This window comes from Trichomycterus rosablanca, chromosome 21 (genome assembly GCF_030014385.1).
Source record: "Trichomycterus rosablanca isolate fTriRos1 chromosome 21, fTriRos1.hap1, whole genome shotgun sequence".
NCBI lineage: Eukaryota > Metazoa > Chordata > Actinopteri > Siluriformes > Trichomycteridae > Trichomycterus > Trichomycterus rosablanca.
This window is the reverse complement of record NC_086008.1, coordinates 12,631,265-12,653,953: the sequence shown is the minus strand read 5'-3', so window position 1 is coordinate 12,653,953 and position 22,689 is coordinate 12,631,265. Positions and strand designations below refer to the sequence as shown.

The 22,689-nt window shown below is 38.6% G+C and overlaps 1 protein-coding gene across 1 annotated transcript in view; it reads right to left on the bottom strand.

Annotated features, from left to right (window-relative positions):
- The window catches only part of edil3a (EGF-like repeats and discoidin I-like domains 3a), a 287,021-nt gene that overhangs the window by 110,946 nt on the left and 153,386 nt on the right, over positions 1-22,689 (bottom strand). Inside the window, exon 4 of the mRNA XM_063017541.1 lies at positions 2,765-2,878. Within this exon, the coding sequence (XP_062873611.1) occupies positions 2,765-2,878 (114 nt within the window). The remainder of the gene's footprint in view (positions 1-2,764; positions 2,879-22,689) is intronic.

Below are 22,689 nucleotides of genomic sequence, written 5' to 3'. Positions count from 1 at the left end.
AGGTTCCAACACCAACACTATAACTTATTCGTAGCTGTAAAGCATGGTGGAGACATTCAGAAAGCTTGGTGTGAAGATACGTTTCATCCCTCATTCAAGTGACTTCTTCAGTCTGAGCTAGTGGTAAATATCCTAACCTTATATTCAACCGATATGCATAATGACACCATTGGATAACAATGGAACTGTTGATCGGTTTCTTATGCAATTCACAATGACCATTAATTTACAGTGGTCATGTACACTGCCTGGATTTAACTAAGCAAATAGGTAAGAGCCTCCCATTGGATAATTACTTCATGGGTGATTATGTTTTATCTGGCAACAAGTTTTTTAACCCTAACTGATGCAGTGAGTATCTTCTCATTTGTTAAACAACCATGTCGAAAGACACATCCTGTGGTCGTGGAAAAGATGTTAATCTGTTTCAGAAGGGTCAAATTGTTGGCATGCATCAAGCAGAGAAAACATCTAAGGAGATTGCTGAAACTACTAAAATCGGGTTAAGAACTGTCCAACGCATTATTAAAAAGTGGAAGGACAGTGGGGGAAACATCATCTTCGAGGAAGGAATGTGGTCGGAAAAAAATCTTGAGTGATAGTGATCGGCGATCACTTAAACGTTTGGTGAAATCAAATGGTAGAAAACCTACAGTAGAACTCAGGGAAATGTTTAATAGTGAAAGTAAGAGCATTTCCACACACACAATGTGAAGGGAACTCAAGGGATTGGGACTAAACAGCTGTGTAGCCTTAAGAAAACCACTTGTCAGTGAGGCTAACCGGCAAAAACGGCTTAAATTTGCTAGGGAGCATAAAGATTGGACTCTGGAGTAATGGAAGAAGGCCAGAGGCTGATGAGTCCAGATTTGCCCTGTTCCAGAGTGATGGGCGCATCAGGGTAAGAAGAGAGGCGGCTGAAGTGATGCACCCATCATGCCTAGTGCCTACCGTACAAGCCTGTGGGGGCAGTGCTATGATCCAAATCCAGTGATCCAAATCTCCCATCATCAATACAAGATCTTGGGGAAAAATTAATGCAACTCTGGACAGAAATAAATGTTGTGACGTTGCAGAAGCTTGTGGAAACGATGCCACGGGGAATGCGTGCCGTAATCAAAGCTAAAGGCGGTCCAACCAAATATTAGAGTGTGACCTTTTTTTTGGCCAGGCAGTGTATGTTTTTCACATAGAATTGGGGTATAGCTCTAACCACAGCATTGTGGGATGGTGAAAAATTTACTCTCAGGCTCCCTCCTCAGTTCAGGGATAGTCATTCCCTCTTAAATCAGTGGTTAAATGAGTGGCCTCTGCCTTGCAGGTGAGTGTAAACCAAAGAATCTTGGTCAGAAGGGGTAGATCATCTATGTTGCGTCATCCATGTTAACAGTGGCTGTTCCGAGGGGGGTATGACATGGTAAATGTGACTCGGACAGAGTAAACGCTTAACGTTAAAAATAAAGCGTAATGTTGCTTGTTGTACTAAAACATTGGCCGATGAATTTAGGCAGTACAGAACACTTATAACCTGTAATAACAGAAAGAGGTTTAGTATTTCTATGTAGTACTTTTAATACAGTACATTAAGCCACGTTACGCTTTATTTACGTAAAGCTTTTTGGACTCTCCCAAGAAGCGGTTTCAGAACCCTGAGCTGCAAAACCACCACACGTGAAGTACATCCAGCTAAACACAGATACATGTGGAGCTTTTAGACTGGATTTGATGGTTCTTTCACACAAATGGATGTTCATGTCGTGGAACTTTGGTGATGTTTTATCGCTCAAACCAAGCGCTGAGCAAATTGGCTATTTGCGTCGAGGGTGGCGGTGAGAGTGAGGCGCAAAACGCTTCTCACGTCAGTGAACTAAAGAAAACAACAACTGCGACAAACACATCTACGTCTTCTTATCACCAATAGTTAATTGATGCTTTTTGCATAAAAATTAACATCTGTAACAGCAGCACAAATGCTCGCATGTAATGTACATGCTCCGCCATCATGTTACGACTCTTTACTTTTGTTGTATAATGCCCACCGTTGATGACGCAGGATTGGTTCCCCAAAACTGGTGGGAACACGGGTCAGTTCTCTACAAAACACCAAGGTTCGAAGAAACCTGAGCAGAACCGGTTCAAGAACCACGGTTCTTTTGGTGGATTCTCTGATTTTATCTTCACTTGCACTTTTGAGGTGCCTCGCTTAATCTGTATGAATAATTTATTACAGAATGTATAATTTACCAGAAAAACAAACCTTCAGAAGTGGCACCCTGTCCAGGATGTATTAATAATTTGAGTGAACCGTTTTGTAATTTACTTGGATTCCACTTCCTTACCCTTGCTGCGATTTTACCCCCTTACTCCTACTGGTAATGAGCTGTGTACAGCAAATTGCAGTATTAAAACATTCATGCCTTTTATTTTTAAATATTTAAATTCTTGGATATTAGAACAACTTTTCAAAACAAACCTTTTTTGGGAAAGGCGGTGCAACAAATTTTGATAAGGTAGTTGTCATGGTGTACAATAAAACAACCACAATTTCTGCTTGTATAATGATGCTTTTGTCATAAATAAGTAAGTTTCATGGTCACAAAAATCTAACTGAATACGGTGCATAAATATAATGCATGGAATACAAATATAATGCATGGAATCCTGGGTAAAAGCCGTCGGTCTGAAATAATGAAATCATCTGCATTTTGGCAGAAAATCCCAACACACGTCCAACTTACATGTGTACAGAAATCTATATACTTACTATACTGACAGTTTCTTCCCATGTATTCACCCGGGCACTCACAGGAGTAGTTGGCCACCAGGTCAGTACAGATTCCTCCATTCTTACAAGGATCCAATTCACATTCATTAACATCTGCGAAGAAAAAAAAAATACAATAAATAAACACACAAGGCTTGATTATTGCTCTGAAGCAATAACGAGGCAATTAGTGCCCATGTGTGTAATTTGAATGCACTGGTGGTATCCTCTTATTGAGTTGGCACTGTTTGTAATTTGATGTTTGCTCCTCTTCAGATTGCTCTAGTGAAGGGAGTAAACACTGCTTTTAATTACTAGAATTAAATTAAGACACAAGGACCCATAAAGGCATATGACTGTTGATGAGAGAGCCATGTTGTGACTATCCGAAAATAGATATCCTTCTAATTACTAGTCCTACCTTAACCAGTGAGCTACCACTGGCCATACTATATGTATACATTTCCCAGCGTCGAATGTTTTTGGTTGAGCACGTGGCCACTGATGGACTGCTGCCTTCACATCATCATCACATAAAAATCTTCTTCCTCTTAAAGCTTCTTTGGAATATAAGCTTTTTCTCAGTCTCTCAGACACAACCAATTCTGTATGTACAGTGTATCACAAAAGTGAGTACACCCCTCACATTTCTGCAAATATTTCATTATATCTTTTCATGGGACAACACTATAGACATGAAACTTGGATATAACTTAGAGTAGTCAGTGTACAGCTTGTATAGCAGTGTAGATTTACTGTCTTCTGAAAATAACTCAACACACAGCCATTAATGTCTAAATGGCTGGCAACATAAGTGAGTACACCCCACAGTGAACATGTCCAAATTGTGCCCAAATGTGTCGTTGTCCCTCCCTGGTGTCATGTGTCAAGGTCCCAGGTGTAAATGGGGAGCAGGGCTGTTAAATTTGGTGTTTTGGGTACAATTCTCTCATACTGGCCACTGGATATTCAACATGGCACCTCATGGCAAAGAACTCTCTGAGGATGTGAGAAATAGAATTGTTGCTCTCCACAAAGATGGCCTGGGCTATTAGAAGATTGCTAACACCCTGAAACTGAGCTACAGCATGGTGGCCAAGGTCATACAGTGGTTTTCCAGGACAGGTTCCACTCGGAACAGGCTTCGCCAGGGTCGACCAAAGAAGTCGAGTCCACGTGTTCGGCGTCATATCCAGAGGTTGGCTTTAAAAAATAGACACATGAGTGCTGCCAGCATTGCTGCAGAGGTTGAAGACGTGGGAGGTCAGCCTGTCAGTGCTCAGACCATACGCCGCACACTGCATCAACTCGGTCAACATGGTCGTCATCCCAGAAGGAAGCTGACGTACAAGAAAGCCCACAAACAGTTTGCTGAAGACAAGCAGTCCAAGAACATGGATTACTGGAATGCCCTGTGGTCTGACGAGACCAAGATAAACTTGTTTGGCTCAGATGGTGTCCAGCATGTTTGGCGGCGCCCTGGTGAGAAGTACCAAGACGACTGTATCTTGCCTACAGTCAAGCATGGTGGTGGTAGCATCATGGTCTTGGGCTGCATGAGTGTTGCTGGCACTGGGGAGCTGCAGTTCACTGAGGGAAACATGAATTCCAACATGTACTGTGACATTCTGAAACAGAGCATGATCCCCTCCCTTCGAAAACTGGGCCTCATGGCAGTTTTCCAACAGGATAACGACCCCAAACACAACCTCCAAGATGACAACTGCCTTGTTGAGGAAGCTGAAGGTAAAGGTGATGGACTAAACCCAATTGAGCACCTGTGGCGCATCCTCAAGTGGAAGGTGGAGGAGTTCAAGGTGTCTAACATCCACCAGCTCCGTGATGTCATCATGGAGGAGTGGAAGAGGATTCCAGTAGCAACCTGTGCAGCTCTGGTGAATTCCATGCCCAGGAGGGTTAAGGCAGTGCTGGATAATAATGGTGGTCACACAAAATATTGACACTTTGGGCACAATTTGGACATGTTCACTGTGGGGTGTACTCACTTATGTTGCCAGCCATTTAGACATTAATGGCTGTGTGTTGAGTTATTTTCAGAAGACAGTAAATCTACACTGCTATACAAGCTGTACACTGACTACTCTAAGTTATATCCAAGTTTTATTTCTATAGTGTTGTCCCATGAAAAGATATAATAAAATATTTGCAGAAATGTGAGGGGTGTACTCACTTTTGTGATACACTGTATATATGTATGTATGTATGTATGTATGTATGTATGTATGTATGTATCTGTCTGTCTGTCTGTCTGTCTGTCTGTCTGTCTGTCTGTCTATCTATACACATACACCACCTCGTTTCTACACTCACTGTCCATGTGATCAGCTCTACTTACCATATAGAAGCACTTTGTAGTTCTACAATTACTGACTGTAGTCCATCTGTTTTTCTGAATGCTCTGTTGGCCCCCTTTCATGCTGTTCTTCATAGGACCACCACAGAGCAGGTATTATTTATGGTGGTGGGTCATTCTCAGCACTGCAGTGACACTGACATGGTGGTAGTGTGTGTTGTGCTGGTATGAGTGGATAAGACGGCAATGCTGCTGGAGTTTTTAAACACCTCACTGTCACTGCTGGACTAAGAATAGTCCACCAACCAAAAATATACAGCCAACAGCGCCCTGTGGGCAGCGTCCTGTGACCACTGATGAAGGTCTAGAAGATGACAAACTCCAAACAGCAGCAATAGATGAGCCATCGTGTCTGACTTTACATCTACAAGGTGGACCAACTAGGTGGGAGTGTCTACTAGAGTGGAGTGCAGTGCTGAGAATGATCCACCACCCAAATAATACCTGCTCTGTGGTGGTCCTGACCATTGAAGAACAGGGTGAAAGCAGGCTAAAAAGGTATGTAGAGAAATAGATGGACTACAGCCAGTAATTGTAGAACTACAAAGTGCTTCTATATGGAAAGTGGAGCTGATAACATTGACAGTGAGTGGTTTTAATGTCATGGCTGATCAGTGTGTATATATATATATACAGCTGTAGTATGTCCCACCATCCAAGTGCTCTTAATATTTCTGTAATGTTTTCTCTAGTGTCTCTATTTTAAATGGAAAATTAAAAGGCAAAGAAACAAGCGCTTGTCAAAAAGGATGTAATCAAAATTCATAATCAAAAGGGAATAGGTTTTAATGGATTGGTGGTTAGGGACCAACCACATTCATTACCGGTCATTAACCTGACAAACAAAGACTCAGGAGTGCAATACTGAATATAACAAGAGCAAATTGCTATTAATCTCATGTAGATTCTAAATGAGTGTTTATGCTTGTTGTTATTTTTCGCAGGTTTTAATAGCGTATATCCAGTTCTATCCCAAACACTGTTCAAGGCAGGTATACACCCTGGAGAGGGCTTCAGTCCATCCAAAGGCAGTACTAATATTAAACTCCATAAATAAATGTGTACAGAATGTGTTGCTTATACCTGACTTCCCTTTGTGCAACATCATATTTTGGCAATCTGAAAGGAGGCAAATACTTTTTTATAGTACTGGTTGTAGCTATATGCTGTACATCAGTCATAGCTGAATGTTACTGTTGGTATTGTTGTGCGATCCTTGTTTTATGTCTAAAAGCGCCGTGTTGCATTCTGAGTTGTGCTATTTGGCCTTAGTGGACTTTTCCAGGTACCCTTGTCATACTGATAATGGTGTAATGTGAAGTAAAACTCCTAACAGTGGTCTGTTGTGCTAACCCACCACAGCTGAGATATTGAGTTCTTGGGTTTGAATGTCATCTGTGCCAGGTGCCCACATAACACTGGTTGTATCTGAGGGGGTTGCTTTAATTTGGGATGGGTGATTCATATGTAGTTGACTTGGGAAGTGTGTGACTTTCCGTTCTGTGAGATCCAGTCTCAGGCAGGAAGAAGCAGTTGGTGACTGAATGTGTGTCAGATAGGTCATGTGATAGTCTGTGAATCTCCTTGGTCAGGGTGGTCAGTAGGTATTATTTAGGTGGTGGATCATTCTCAACACTGCAGTAACAGTGTTAGTGTGTGTTGTGCTGGTATGAGTGGATTTTAAACACTGTGTCCACTCACTGTCCACTCTATTAGACACTCCTACCTAGTTGTTCCACCTTGTAGATGTAAAGTCAGAGATCGCTCATCTATTGATGCTGTTTGAGTTGGTCATCTTCTAGACCTTCATCAGTGTTCACAGGACGCTGCACGTGGTGCAGTTGGCTGGATATATTTTTGGTTGGTGGACTATTCTAAGTCCAGCAGGGACAGTGAGGTGTTTTGGTCCTCTCTAGTGGTCCTGGGACAATGCTGACCATTGAAGAACAGCATGAAAGGGGGCTAACAAAGCATGCAGAGAAACAGATGGACTACAGTCAGTAATTGTAGAACTACAAAGTGCTTCTATATGATAAGTGGAGCTGATAAAATGGACAGTGTGTGTAGAAACAAGGAGGTGGTTTTAATGTTATTGCTGATCAGTGTATGTAAGTGCTGGGTCAGCCTTTGTACCCTAGACTGAGAGGGATGAGGGCCTTGCTCAAGGACCCAACAGTGGCTGCATGGCAGGAGCGGGATTCAAACCAATCTTCCACTTGATTTTGCAAAGCTCTACTCACATGGCTACCAATGACATCAAGCTTGCTGCTATTGTAACAGTCCAAATTCATGAGGTCTCTCCTAAAAACTAGACGTTGGGTTTTGGCCTTATATATAAATCAGTTGAACAGGACACTCGATTTATAAACAAGAGCAAACTCGAACAACTTCCCAACATCAACACATAGCAAGGATCAATCCCAGACCCCTGAAACTGTGAGGCACCAACAGTACCTGCTATCCCACCATGCTTTCCAAAAGCTAGTGTGAAGTCCCTAATTTAAGACTCTGGAACATGCTACAGTCTATAAAGAAATATTGCTCACAATTGATTAAATGCAGTGGTAATTAGGTCTGTCAGTGAGACTTTTAATTTTCACACCACAGTTTTTATCTCTTCACACCAATTAATGTGTGTTAATAAAATGTGAAGATTCCAAATCTACAAAAAGTCACAAAATAAAACCAGAGGGGGAAAAAAAAATCACTCACACAAGGTTGGTGTTTCATTTTGTGAAGCATCCCTGTCATATCCATTTATATTTTATTTCCTCTGCTTTTAAATCATTTTAGGTTAGTTTAGGTATTTCTTTTAGCTAGCAGACATAAAGTTGAAGTCAAAAGTTTATGTACACTTGTAAAAAGGACAAGCATGTCCTGGCAATCTTGAAAATTCAATTATTTTTATTATTATTATTATTATGTCATTTACATATTTTTGTTTGTATTTATTAACAGTTTTTATTAACTCATTTAATATTTTTTATTATCGTTAAAATATGTATTTATTGATATTGGTAACTTATTTTATATATTTATTATTATTATTATTATTATTTATTATTATTATTATTAACTTATTCATGTATTTATTTTTTATTTTACTAATGTATTTTTGTTTGTTTGTAATATTATTTTTTTTTTTTTTTTTTTTTTTGTTAACATTTATTTTTTATTTTTTTTTATCATTATTAGTATTTTTTTTGTCATATATTTACTTATTTTTTATGTATTTATTAATATTCTTTTAATTAACTTATTTAATATTTATGTTATTATTAACCTATTTTATATTATTAATATTATTATTATTGGTATTATTATTATTATTTACTCTTTATTTTTTTCATTTATTGTTAACATTTATTTATTTATTTATTATTATTATTATTATTGTTATTATTATTATTATTTACTTAATTATGTATTTATTAATTTTCTTTAGTCATGTATTTATTTGTTTGTATGTTTTTAATAATTTTTTATTTTTTATTTATTGTTAACATTTATTTATTTATTATTAGTAGTATTATTATTTTGTCATATATTTACTTATTTTTGTATATATTTAATAATATTATTTTTATTAACTCATTTAATATTTTTGTTAATATTGTTAAAATGTATTTATTAATATTATTGTTAACTTATTTTATATATATATTTATTATTATTATTATCAATATTATTTACTTATTTATATATTTATTTATGTTTGTATGTTTTTAATAATAATATCTTGTATTGTTTTTTATTGTATTTATTGTTATTAACATTTATTTATTTATTTTGTCACCTAGAACAGTAGTTTTTTTCTAGAATTGATTGTGATTCATCAATAAATACCCCCAAAGTTTACCAGGATTCACATATATATGCAGAACAAATTAATTGTATGTTCTATATTTTATTTCACCTTAACTAGCCACTTTTAATAGCTTTCATCCAGCTTTTGGCTATTTTAATAAATTATTTTGCTTAATTAATATAAATCAGCCAACTTTGTTGGTTTTCTGGCACCATACTTCATAAAACTGTCCACTTATTTTTTAATAATGTTGGAATCAGAAGTGTAGAAAGTCCAAAGCTTTGTTGTGGCCAGATGTAACTATTTCAAATAGTGTGTTTTAGGTCATTGTCCTGCAGAAATAACAAAATACAACTAAAAACTAGGAATTCAGAGATAATCTTACCTTATTATTCCATCCACTTTCTGCATTACATCAATTTCTCAAGCAGTAAAAAAAGCCCAGCATTACCATTACTTCAACCCAGCTAAGAACATGAGGTTCATTGTTGTTGGATTCAGTGTTTTGAATGTCCACATGATCAGCAACTAATTAAAAATGTACTTGAGCTATAAGGTGGCAGTTCTAAAGCAGGGCTTTAAACTCATGGCTGTGGACTTGTACAGATTTCTATTTCTTCCAAACCTTGGCATAAAGACCATTTGTCCATGTACAGTACATGGTACTTCTAGCCAGTTATTTTATTTGGAATTACAGATCATGATGATTTCTGAGAGTGTTCAGAAATAGCTCAGAATAGAACTTCTGTCTTCGAAGCATCTTTGATTGACTTTCTGCTTCATAGATTTTCATAAGACTTCTGTAACGCTCGTGGCTCAGCCTAATGGGTGCAATCAAACTATCAATTTATATATGGACTCGCAGAAGTCACCAGCTGAAATCAATCACAATGAGTATCTAGAAACTACAAGGCTGTACCACAAGGTTAATGCTGTTATGGACCTTTTCAACCCATTAAATTAATAATCTACATTGCTGTGTGTTTTTGATCCACTAGGTTCAGAAACTCACACTTTGTCTTCAAGAAAGGCAGTTGTAGCCTAGTGGTTAAGGTACTGCCAGGTTGCCCCACCACTGCCAGGTTGCTGCTGTTGGGTCCTTGAGCAAAGCCCTTAACCCTTAATTGCTCAGAGTGTATACTGTCATAGTACTATAATTCTCTTTGGATAAGGGCTGTTTAAATTCTTAGATACCTTAAAATGCTGCCTACTGAGATGCCTTATTTCTGAGTGATAATCTGACTGAATGACATGGCAGCATCCAGTGTGTACTTAGCGGTGAAGATGATCCCAGCATTCAGTGAAGCTCAACGAACTTCAAATGATAAGAAGTAGGCAGCAAGACAGCTCACTAGGTTTTAGGCAGACCCACAGTGTCCTGATTATTTAGTTTAATTACACTGATCAGCCATAACATTAAAACCACCTCCTTGTTTCTACACTCACTGTACATTTTATCAGCTCCACTTACCATATAAGAGCACTTTGTAGTTCTACAATTACTGACTGTAGTCCATCTGTTTCTCTGCATGCTTTGTTAACCCTCTTTCATGCTGTTCTTCAATGGTCAGGACTCTCACAGGACCACCACAGAGCAGGTATTATTTAGGTGGTGAATCATTCTCAGCACTGCAGTGCCACTGACATGCATTCTGGTGGTGTGTTAGTGTGTGTTGTGCTGGTATGAGCTGGACTATTCTTAGTCCAGCAGTGACAGTGAGGTGTTTAAAAACTCCAGCAGCGCTGCTGTGTCTGATCCACTCATACCAGCACAACACACACTAACACACCACCACCATGTCGGTGTCTCTGCAGTGCTGAGAATGATCCACCACCCAAATAATACCTGCTCTGTAGTCGTCCTGTGGGGGTCCTGACTATTGAAACAGATGGACTACAGTCAGTAATTGTAGAACTACAAAGTGCTTCTATATGGTAAGTGGAGCTGATGAAATGGACAGTGAGTGTAGAAACAAGGAGGTGGTTTTAATGTTATGGCTGATTAGTGTATTGTCTAAGCAATTGAATGTTAAGGGCCTTGTTTAAGGGCCCAACAGTAACAAACTGGCAGTGGTGGGGCTTGGACCAGTGACCTCTTAGTTACTAGTCCAGTACATTAACCGCTAGGATACCTCCAAATTTACTTTTGATATTGATTAAATTGATTAAAGATCTGACCACAAACTGACCACAAAATGAAGAAAATGCTATTTTTATACTTTTGTACCTTTTGTAGTTTACTATTATTTTATTTATATTACACTCTGTGTATAGTAGAACACAAGTGTTACCCTCTTGAAATGGCTAATTAGCTATAGCAGTGACCTTCACTAATTACTTAGATTTGTTTTTTATTGTTACTTAATTATTTTGAGCAATTTATTTATTAAATCATTCAACCCGTTATTTCCAATCTCTGAGATCTTGAACTCGGTGACTTAAACAGAGCATAATAAAAAGCATTGGTGCATCTTTTTTAGTTAACTGAATGCTAATTCCAGACCCAGATTGGGGTTGCAGCTTGCACAAATTTGCATTGCATCTATTTTAGTGTTTATTTAGTGTTTTCACTAAATAACTATATTATATTCTAATTTATTCCTTGTTTTAAAATAATGAGCCCAAAAATCTTATTTAAACCTTAAAAAAGACGGTGAAAGTCGGTTGCTTACCTCATGACCTGTTTTACTCGTGTATTTATTTGCTTAGTTTGATTCAGATTTATCTGTTGATCTATTTGTAGTAATAATAATATCTGAAAAAAAATATTAATATAAAATTATACTTATAATACAGTGTATAAATTATTCACCAAAATTTATAATAGGATGTACATTAATACCTGAAACTTCAATTGATGGGAGTGGCGTCGAGTTTAAAAGGCCTTGAGTTTGGGAAACCTGTTAATGTGTTCCATGGTCCAGTGGAACACTGAAATCCAATTAAAAACAGTTAAAAATCAATCAAAAATACAATAAAACCTGCACTTTACCTTTGCTTTTTTATTGTTTTCTTATGCCTCTTATTTAGTGGAGAGAACAAATAAGCAGTAATAATTAACAGAGGTTAAGTGTTGTTCTTTTAATACATTAAGTTTTTTTTATTATTATTATCATTATTATTATTATTATTATTATTAATGATAAATGTTTTAGACTCTCAGAAAAGCTGATTTGTACAATTTCTCAGCACCCCGAGCTACACCGATCAGCCACAACATTAAAACCACCTCCTGGTTTCTACACACATTGTCCATTTTATCAGCTCCACTTACCATATAGAAGCACTTTGTAGTTCTACAATTACTGCCTGTAGTCCATCTGTTTCTCTGCATGCTTAGTACAGAGTAGGTATTATTAAGGTGGTGGATCATTCTCAGCACTGCAGTGACACTGACATGGTGGTGGTGTGTTAGTGTGTGTTGTGCTGGTATGAGTGGATCAGACACAGCAGCGCTCCTGGAGTTTTTAAATACCGTGTCCACTCACTGTCCACTCTACATCTACAAGGTGGACCAACTAGGTAGGAGTGTCTAATAAAGTCAGAGACGATCGCTCATCTATTGCTGCTGTTTGAGTTGGTCATCTTCTAGATCTTCATCAGTGGTCACAGGACGCTGCCCACAGGGCGCTGTTGGCTGGATATATTTTTGGTTGATGGACTATTCTCAGTCCAGCAGTGACAGTGAGGTGTTTAAAAACTCCATCAGCATTGCTGTGTCTGATCCACTCACACCAGCACAACACACACTAACACACCACCCCCATGTCAGTGTCACTGCAGTGCTGAGAATGATCCCACACCTAAATAATACCTGCTCTGTGGTGGTCCTGTGGGGGTCCTGACCATTGAAGAACAGCATGAAAGGGGGCTAACAAAGCATGCAGAGAAACAGATGGACTACAGTCAGTATATGTACAACTACAGAGTGCTTCTATATGGTAAGTGGAGCTGATAAAATGGACAGTGAGTGTAAAAACAAGGATCAGTGTATACGGTCAGTGTAAACGGTACCAGGATGCGCCTTTGTACGATCCACATTGTAGGGTACAGATTTTAAAACATCTGGTACTCGATACCACAAGACTCCTTCATATGTCTTGTTGAGTCCGTGTCATGACAGGTTAGAGCTGTTTTGACAGCATGTTAGATGAGTAATCATGTTTCCCCCTGCTGTTTAATAAATGAAGGCGGCCCAACAATCGAACCCTGTGGTACAGCAGATCTAACACTGCAGTTGTGATGACTTTGCGAGTGAATAAATCGCTCCTGTGTTTGATTTAGAAAAAGTCACAGGGTAAATAATTAACGCTGCATTATGCAATTTGCAGTTTTGCTAACTAAACATTCAAAGTTTAAATAATAATGCTGATGTAGGCTGACATCACAGCACCGGTAAAGCAGATTGTAAACTAATTATTCACCCGAGGAGAGTAATGAGCGTTGTTGAATCTTATATAAGCTGCATACATTCACAGGCGTGCAGACCTGAGAAAACCCTGAGGCTTAGACTGTAATATTTTCTGCTGTCTGACTGCAGCTGCAAGACCACCCTCGATTTCATGTTCCCGGCGTATATAAATATATAATTTTGCAAAGAGCGCGGTGATAGAACAAATGACAGGAAGATGGAGTGGAACTGGCTGCATGTAATTTCACGGATGCATTAGTGGCACAACAATGTGCATGCTGGGGTAACGGTCAGTGCTGGACCCTGAGAGCTCTGTGAAATGCCCTTAACCCTGCTTTCTGACCCTAGCTTTCAAATTATGTAGAGAAAGATGCAGAGTATGTCTGGTATGTACACTGATCAGCCAAAACATTAAAACCACCTCCTTGTTTCTACACACATTGTCTATTTTATCAGCGCTACTTACCATATAGAAGCACTTTGTAGTTCTACAATTACTGACTGTAGTCTATCTGTTTCTCTGCATGCTTTGTTAGCCTCCTTTTATGCTGTTCTTCAATGGTCAGAACTCTCCCAGGACCACTACAGAGCAGGTATTATTTAGGTGGTGGATGATTCTCAGCACTGCAGTGACACTGACATGGTGGTGGTGTGTTAGTGTGTGTTGTGCTGGTATGAGTGGATAAGACACAGCAGCGCTGCTGGAGTTTTTAAACACCTCACTGTCACTGCTGGACTGAGAATAGTCCACTAACCAAAAATACCCTGCCCCGTGGGCAGCGTCCTGTGACCACTGATGAAGGTCTTGAAGATGACCAACTCAAACAGAAGCAATAGATGAGCGATCGCCTCTCACTTCACATCTACAAGGTGGACCAACTAGGTAGGAGTGTCTAATAGAGTGGACAGTGAGTGGACACGGTTTTTAAAAACACACCACCACCATGTCAGTGTCAGTGCAGTGCTGAGAATGATCCAGCACCTAAATAATACCTGCTCTGTATTGGTCCTGGGAGAGTCCTGACCATTGAAGAACAGGGTGAATGCAGGTTAAAAAAGACATGTAGAGAAACAGATGGACTACAGTCAGTAATTGTAGAACTACAAAGTGGACAGTGAGTTTAGAAACAAGGAGGTTGATCACTATTCAAACATCATCTAGTCAGTTGGGGGTCTTTTGAGGGTCCTTTTTGATGGATAATGGATAATGCATAATGATTTCAGGCTACTCACGTTTTTCCGAGGCTTTAATGTACAGTGGGTGTGGCTTATAAAATAATCAATGAATGTGCACATTACAAAGATGTTCTGTATCTAATTAAGTACACTATTTGGCAAAAGTATGTGGACACCTGATCATTTGGTCCCCCCTTGTAAAACCATGGGTAGCTAGAATTTGATTGTGTTTATTATAATGCACAAAAAGCATGAGTGGGTACATGTGCACAGTAAAAATGAGCTAAAATTAAGGGGTAAAAAGATGTATTTTTGACAGGGAACAGCATTTTTTTGGTGAGTGCATGTGCTGTGTTCCTCCCTGCACTAAACTGCAGCTCCTTCCCAATCAACATTCACCCCCATGCTGCTCCCAGCATATAAAAATAACTTCAGAAAGCCTCCCTTCTCCCAGCAGCAAATCTCCTGCCCACCCGTAACTACCTTCAAAACCTTGATCAGACCCTTAACAACACCCTGCTCTTGCAAGCCTGCCTCTGATTGGCCTTTCTCTCCCTCTCTGTTTCTCTCATCCACGTCCTATGTGTTTTCTGTAGCAGCTCTGGGTGAGAGTATAATGAGAGCGATGAATAGCGCGGCATGGAAGTCGATGGTGGGGAGCTAAATTGGCAGTGCCACAGCTAAAAAAAAACAAAAAAACAGTAACAAAAATGGGGGGAGGTTGGTTGATTACACTACGGGCAGCAGCAACCCCTACCAAGTGGACACCTGCACAAATAACTAGTCAAGGCGACACGTTTCTCTGTTTTTTATTGATTTAATAAAGACTTGGCAACTATCAGCAAATGGTTTCAGCTGGATTTCTTGCATATCATGCTACCCATGTTGCTGGGTACCATTGCCTGGTCCTTCCTGCTGTGTTTGCAGTTGCCTTGGACAATTTGTTGTTTCTCTTGGAGGCTAAATTCTGTGTTTAGTGTCAAAATGCCAAATTTATACTTTATATTTATAATGTACGTATATCTACAGTACATTTATATACAGACACGGCCTTATAACACATGAGACGTACCGGTTTTTCTTTTTGAAGCACAAACTTGTTTCCCATCTTTCATGAAATTTCCTCCTTCTGCTTCAATTTTCTCTTCTTTGTATTCTTTGTATAAATATTGGTAAATATTTCTCAACATCATCTAGTTGGGATGCGGTCACTGCAGGTCACAAAATCGGCATGCATTGTGAGAGATGCAGTTTATGTACGATTTTACAGTGTATTTTAAGACAATTGTTCTGCTCTCGCTAAGAGTTTTCCCCCCTTTCTCATCTAGACAGACAGACAGACAAACAGTCAGACAGCTCCCTCCAAAATACACTTAGGTCGGTTTTATTTGCTTCCCAACTGTACTGTACATTGTGTGCATCAGAATGGAGTAAAACTACAAAATACAAACAATAAACAATAAAAAATGTATACATTTACAAACCCCTGAAGGTGTGCTGTGGTATCTGGCACCAAGATGTTAGCAGCAGATCCTTTAACTCCTGTAAGTTGTGAGGTGGGGCCTCCATGGATCGGACTTGTTTGTCCAGCACATCCCACAGATGCTCGATTGGATTGAGATCTGGGGAATTTGGAGGCCAAGTCAACACCTCAAACTCGTTGTTGTGCTCCTCAAACCATTCCTGAACCATTTTTGCTTTGTGGCAGGGCGCATCATCCTGCTGAAAGAGGCCACAGCCATCATGGAATACTGTTTCCATGAAAGGGTGTACATGGTCTGTACAATACTTAGGTAGGTGGTACGTGTCAAATTAACATCAACATGGATGGCAGGACTCAAGGTTTCCCAGCAGAACATTGCCCAAAGCATCACACTGCCTCCGCCGGCTTGCCTTCTTCCCATAGTGCATCCTGGTGCCATGTGTTCCCCAGGTAAGCGACGCACAAACACCCGGCCATCCACGTGATGTTAAAGAAAACGTGATTCATCAGACCAGGCCACCTTCTTCCATTGCTCCGTGGTCCAGTTCTGATGCTCACGTGCCCACTGTTGGCGCTTTTGGAGGTGGACCGGGGTCAGCAAGGGCACCCTGACTGGTCTGCGACTATGCAGCCTTATATGCAACAAACTGTGATGCGCTGTGTATTGTGACACCTTTCTGTCAGAACCAGCATTAACTTCTTCAGCAATTTGAGCTACAGTAGCTCGTCTGTTAGATCGGACCACATGGGCCAGCCTTCACTCCCCACATGCATCATGACCCTGTCGCCGGTTTACCACTGTTCCTTCTTTGGACCACTTTTGATAGATACTGACCACTGCAGACTGGGAACACCCCACAAGAGCTGCAGTTTTGGAGATGCTCTGACCCAGTCGTGTAGCAATCACAGTCTGGCCCTTGTCAAACTCACTCAAATCCTTACGTATGCCCATTTCTCATGCTGGATAAAATGTTCACTTGCTGCTTAATGTATCCCACCCACTACCAGGTGCCGTGATAATCAGTGTTATTCACTTCACCTGTCAGTGGTCATAATGCTATGCCTAGTCGGTGTATATTAAACCTCGTAAAAGATTTTTAAAAATCACACAGAGCACTAAATGGTGCATAGTTTCAATCCTACAGGCACTTAACCTCACCAAACATGACACCACGACACCAGCCATCAATGTGTTAGTAGCAACGAATCCTAATTACAGCATTTCCAGCATTAGAATTCTCATCTCAAAAAGCAAAACAGTGAATATAAACACCGGGTTTAATGCATTTTATGCATATTCAACAGCCTGTTGGTGTAAGTGCTTTAAAGAGCACATAAGAATGACCCTCATTACAATAGGTCGGCGCTAATAGCTCATAGCGCTGTCACATTTGTTAAAGCCCAAATCTTAATTAACAGTATGAAAGGTAATCTCCTCTCACTGCGGTTTCTCTGCCCATGCAGAATATATCAGGCAACTGTCTTGTGTCTTGCTTTCCGAGCTCTGCATTAATAAGCTCATTTGCACAACCGCTGTTGTGATTATTAAACAGTAGGGATTATATTTTTAGCCGCAGTAGAATATGCAATGCATTTCTTATGGTCTTATAAACAATTAACTTTTATTCATTATTTGTTTATTTGTTTGTTTGTTTGCATTATAATAATAGCATTATTATTCTATTACTATTTAGTTATTATTTAAATAACAAAATTATAATAATTATTATTATTATTGTATTATTATTGTTATTATTATTATAATTTTTTACATATAATTATATTATAATTAATTTTAATTCATTCATTCATTAATTTCATTTATTTTTTGTCAGAGTTTAATTATTTTAATTACTGTTATTAATTTATTATTATATTTATATTATATTATTATATTATTATTATATATATTATTATTTTTTTAATTATTATTATTATTATTTTTTTAATTATTTTAATAACAAAATTATTATTGTTATTATTATATTATTTTTTTAATTATTTTAATAACAAAATTATTATTATTATTATTATTTATTATTTATTATTATTATTGTACCATATCATTATAATTATTTTAATTAATTATTAATTATAATTAATTTAAATGACAATGACTTATTTGTTAATTTATTTATTTTTTTGAATTTCTTTAGTTTTTATTTTTTCTCATCTTTACCAGGGGTTCCAATAATTGTGTCTGAGACTATATAAGCCTAGACATTGTTTACTCCAGCAATAAAAGTACCACAATCCACAGGCTCATTTCCTCCATCATAACTGTGTTAAAAGCTGACGTTTTTATTTCTTTTCTTGTTGTATTTGCTGCTTCATAAACTTGTGTACAACTGCTCAGTCACACAGTCCATGAAACATCAGTGTTCCTATTGCTTCCAGGCCTAATTTGGAACTCAAGTTTTACAACAGCTAGGATCAGAACAGAACTGCCGAGGGATGGAGAACAAGGTGCTAAAAATGCTCGGCCCTTGGCTATTTTATTCCGTGAGCTTTTGTTGACCCTAGATGTCTTCAGTCCACAGTATCATCACTTACAGTTCACCGTGGCACCTTTAAGCAGGCAGAAAACAGCCAAACTGACTTTTAAAGGTGACGTTTGGTGACACTGACCCTCTAAAAGTAACTAAGCTCTTTAGTATGACCCATTTAGGCATGTCTATGGGAGACCGTGGCTGAATGATTTCATGCACCAGTAATACTGGTGGCTAAAATAGCTGATGCTTGCTAATTAAGAATTGTCCATGTAGTATAAACCTAGGAATGAGTTTTACTTTCTATTGCTGTGAATCTTAGATGTGGTGAGACTGCAGCAATGTTTTATTATTTTTTTTCACACCTCAGCTTGAGTTCTCATTGTTGATACTGTCAGGGAGAAGAAAAAACAGCCAGATTTCCTGAGCAGCTGCCAGAAACACAAAGGGGTGAAGATGTTTAGTTTTACAATTTGTTTAGGCTCTTGTGAGATGAAGCAATGTTTTCCATACCGATCTTCTCAGCCGCAGATTCTGTCCTGAAATTACTTATTTATTCTGAACAGATTTCAGCATCCGAGTCAAAAAAAAAAGCAAATGCAGCATTTTATGGTAGGAACCTACAGTCAGACGTTGAGCGTGCTGGTCCCCAGTGACCTTTCTTTTCTGACACTGTCTACAGTCAAGCAAGTCTTTCATAATAATAGACCTAAGGCTTGTAAGCTTTGTAATCAACAAGCCTCTGTAGAGCTCTAGAATGCCATTTTTGTAGCAATTACTTCATTCTTCTGTAGCAATGTAAAGATTGCTTGACTCTGGACAGTGAACATGTTTCAGCAGCATGTTATTTATTTTACACTCACTGTCCATTTTATCAGTTCCACTTACCATATAGAAGCACTTTGTAGTTCTACAATTACTGACTGTAGTTCATCTGTTTCTCTGCATGCTTTGTTAGCCCCACTTCACTCTGTTCTTCAATGGTCAGGAACCTCACAGGACCACTACAGAGCAGGTATTATTTGGATGGTGGATCATTCTCAGCACTGCAGTGACACTGACATGGTGGTGGTGTGTTAGTGTGTGTTGTGCTGGTATGAGTGGATCAGACAAAGCAGCGCTGATGGAGTTTTTAAATACCGTGTCCACTAGTTGTTCCACCTTGTAGATGTAAAGTCAGAGACGAACGCTCATCTATTGCTGCTGTTTGAGTTGGTCATCTTCTAGACCTTAATCAGTGGTCACAGGACGCTGCCCATGGGGCGCTGTTGGCTGGATGTTTTTGGTTGGTGGACTATTCTCAGTCCAGCAGTGACAGTGATGTGTTTAAAAACTCCAGCAGCACTGCTGTGTCTGATCCACTCATGCCAGCATGCCACTCTGTGGTGGTCCTGTGGGGGCTGACCATTGAAGAACAGCATGAAAGGGGGCTAACAATGCATGCAGAGAAACAGATGGACTACAGTCAGTAATTGTAGAACTACAAAGTGCTTCTATATGGTAAGTGGAGATGATAAAATGGACAGTGAGTGTAGAAACAAGGAGGTGGTTTTAATGATGGCTGATCAGTATATGGGCACAGAGAAGTAACCAGCAAATTATAATTTAGACTTTAACTCAAAGTTAAATTGTTAGATTGTTTATTTAGTATTTACTGTAAGTATTATACCCTTATGTAAGTAATTACCCTTAGTTATCCCTTTAACAAATAAAACGACATTTGCAATCCCACAGTCACCACTGACGAAGTGCACCGTTATACTGTCATACTTATATATGACTCCACTGTATATTTATATCTTGACCACATATATATGTAGAAAAGTGGACGACTTCCTCTCTACTGGTGCTGACCCCTGTCCCGGTTGAGGAGAGCAAACTGACACACGTGCAGTACCCGACTGCATCTTTTCATCTGCACAAGGCGATCATATGCAGATCAGCTTTGTGTACAGAGAGCCACAGCCTGATCAGCATTATTCCTCAACTTTAGCTAGCATGTGCAGACGCCATCCTTAAGCCAGCAGAGGTCGTAATTGCATCAGTTATGAGGTCCCTATCCGGCTATTCCCTCCCTGTATGAACAACAAGCCAGTCATTGTTCATATTGCCGCCCAGCCGGATGGCAGAGCTGAGTTTTGAATCGAGAAGTTCGAAATGTCAGTTTTGGTGTGCTAGCGTTTTTTACCGCTGCGCCACCTGAGCGGCCTGTTGTTCCATCGTTTGCTTTTTTGCAACAGCCGTGGCATTACAAACCTTAGCTTAGAAACTGTGCCGACACAGCTCGTTTCTTTGACAGGTTCTTCCTGCATCTTTGGTCTCCCTCTCTTCATCCTCCATCTGTTTTCTGTTTTTGTTTATTTTTGTTTCACCATATCGAGAAAACCTCTCTCATCTGTTAACACTGTTATGCTAACACTACCTGCTTAACAAGTGAGCTGTATCTAATCTGTGCATCGCTTCATAGTGCTTTTAGCGGTGAAAGGTATTATATGATTTGCTGCCATTGAAGCCCACAGCTGTTGTATTAACTGTGCTACGGAATGGCGGTATATGAAAAATCCATACTGTACAAGGAATCAAAGCCGGTACACCGAATGTACCATCATACCATCCTTGTCCTATTTAGACAGTACAAAATGTAGTAATTAAAGAACTCAGAATTCAAGGGTGTGTTCTAATTATTTCGTCTAGAAATTCCATGACAAATGCATTAGTAGGCAACCAACGTCTACACTGTCTGTGCGTCTTGTAGTCTTCTTCATGTCTGAACAAACAAAGAGTTTCAGCAAGGCCCCAAATCAGATTAACATTTAAATGTCTTTAGTAGCAATGAAGATAAATACGCAGCTACAGTATGTGAGAGATATGAATGTTCCATCTGAAAGCATATCAGTGATCAACACCTTTAATGTGCTCTTTACAGGCTTCACTGGGTCACGCCAGGACTTCATCTCAAGAGAGCAAGAAAATGAAAACAGAAGGCAGGCAATGACCACGAGGCCATGCTGAAAATGTAACAGGTTCAAGAGACTTGAATGAAACCTCTATCACACTCCACAACAGTGCTTGGAGTGCCACCTTCCTCTGGGAATGCCAGACATTCTGAGAGATGTGAGCGGAATACAGATCAGTTGTAGAGGAACTCAATCGGTGATACACACCCAGCATGCACTGCATCAGTGTGCAAAGCTTTGAGGAAACATCTGGAAGACTGGGACTATGATCAGGTTTATATGCATTAGACCATACATGAGATTATGAGAACTTCACAGTGCATTAACAGTGTAAAGCTTTAGTGCTGTGCAACCAGAACGCCTGGATCAATATTTTGCTTCCAGTATTTGATAAGGACCAGAGGTTTAAAGTTACAGTAAAGTAGCAAAATTACAATATTGCATTATCATCCCTATAATTAACTTTAACAATAATAATATAAATTATTATAATTACTACTGCTACTACTACCACCACCACCACTACTGCTACTATTACTACTACTACTAATATTAATAATAATAATAATAACAATAAACATTTAGTACCACCACTATTAATATTACTACTACCACAAATATTAATTATTATATTAATATTATTAATATTATGAGTACTGTTTCCACTTACGCCACTTACTACTTTAGTTAACAACAATATAAATAACTACTGATTCTTCTACTACTACTAATAATAGTACAAATACTAATAATAATTACTACTACTGTAGTAAAGTTTATCCGTTTGAACATTAAATATCTTGTCTTTGTAGTGTATTCAATTGAATATGGGTTGAAAAGGATTTGCTAATCATCGTATTCTGTTTTTATTTATGTTTTACACAACGTCCCAACTTCATTGGAATTGGGGTTGTACTACTACTATTACTACTAATAATAATAATAAATACCACTATTGCTAAGCCTCCACCTACTACTACTTATATTACAAATAATAATAAATACTACTACTACTATTACTATTTCTTCTACTACTACTACTACTACTACTACTACTACTACTACTAATAATAATAATAATAATAATAATAATAAATACTACTATTGCTAAGCCTCCACCTACTACTACTTATAATATTACAAATAATAATGAATACTACTACTACTACTTCTGCTACTACTACTACTGCTACTACTACTGCTACTACTACTGCTACTACTACTGCT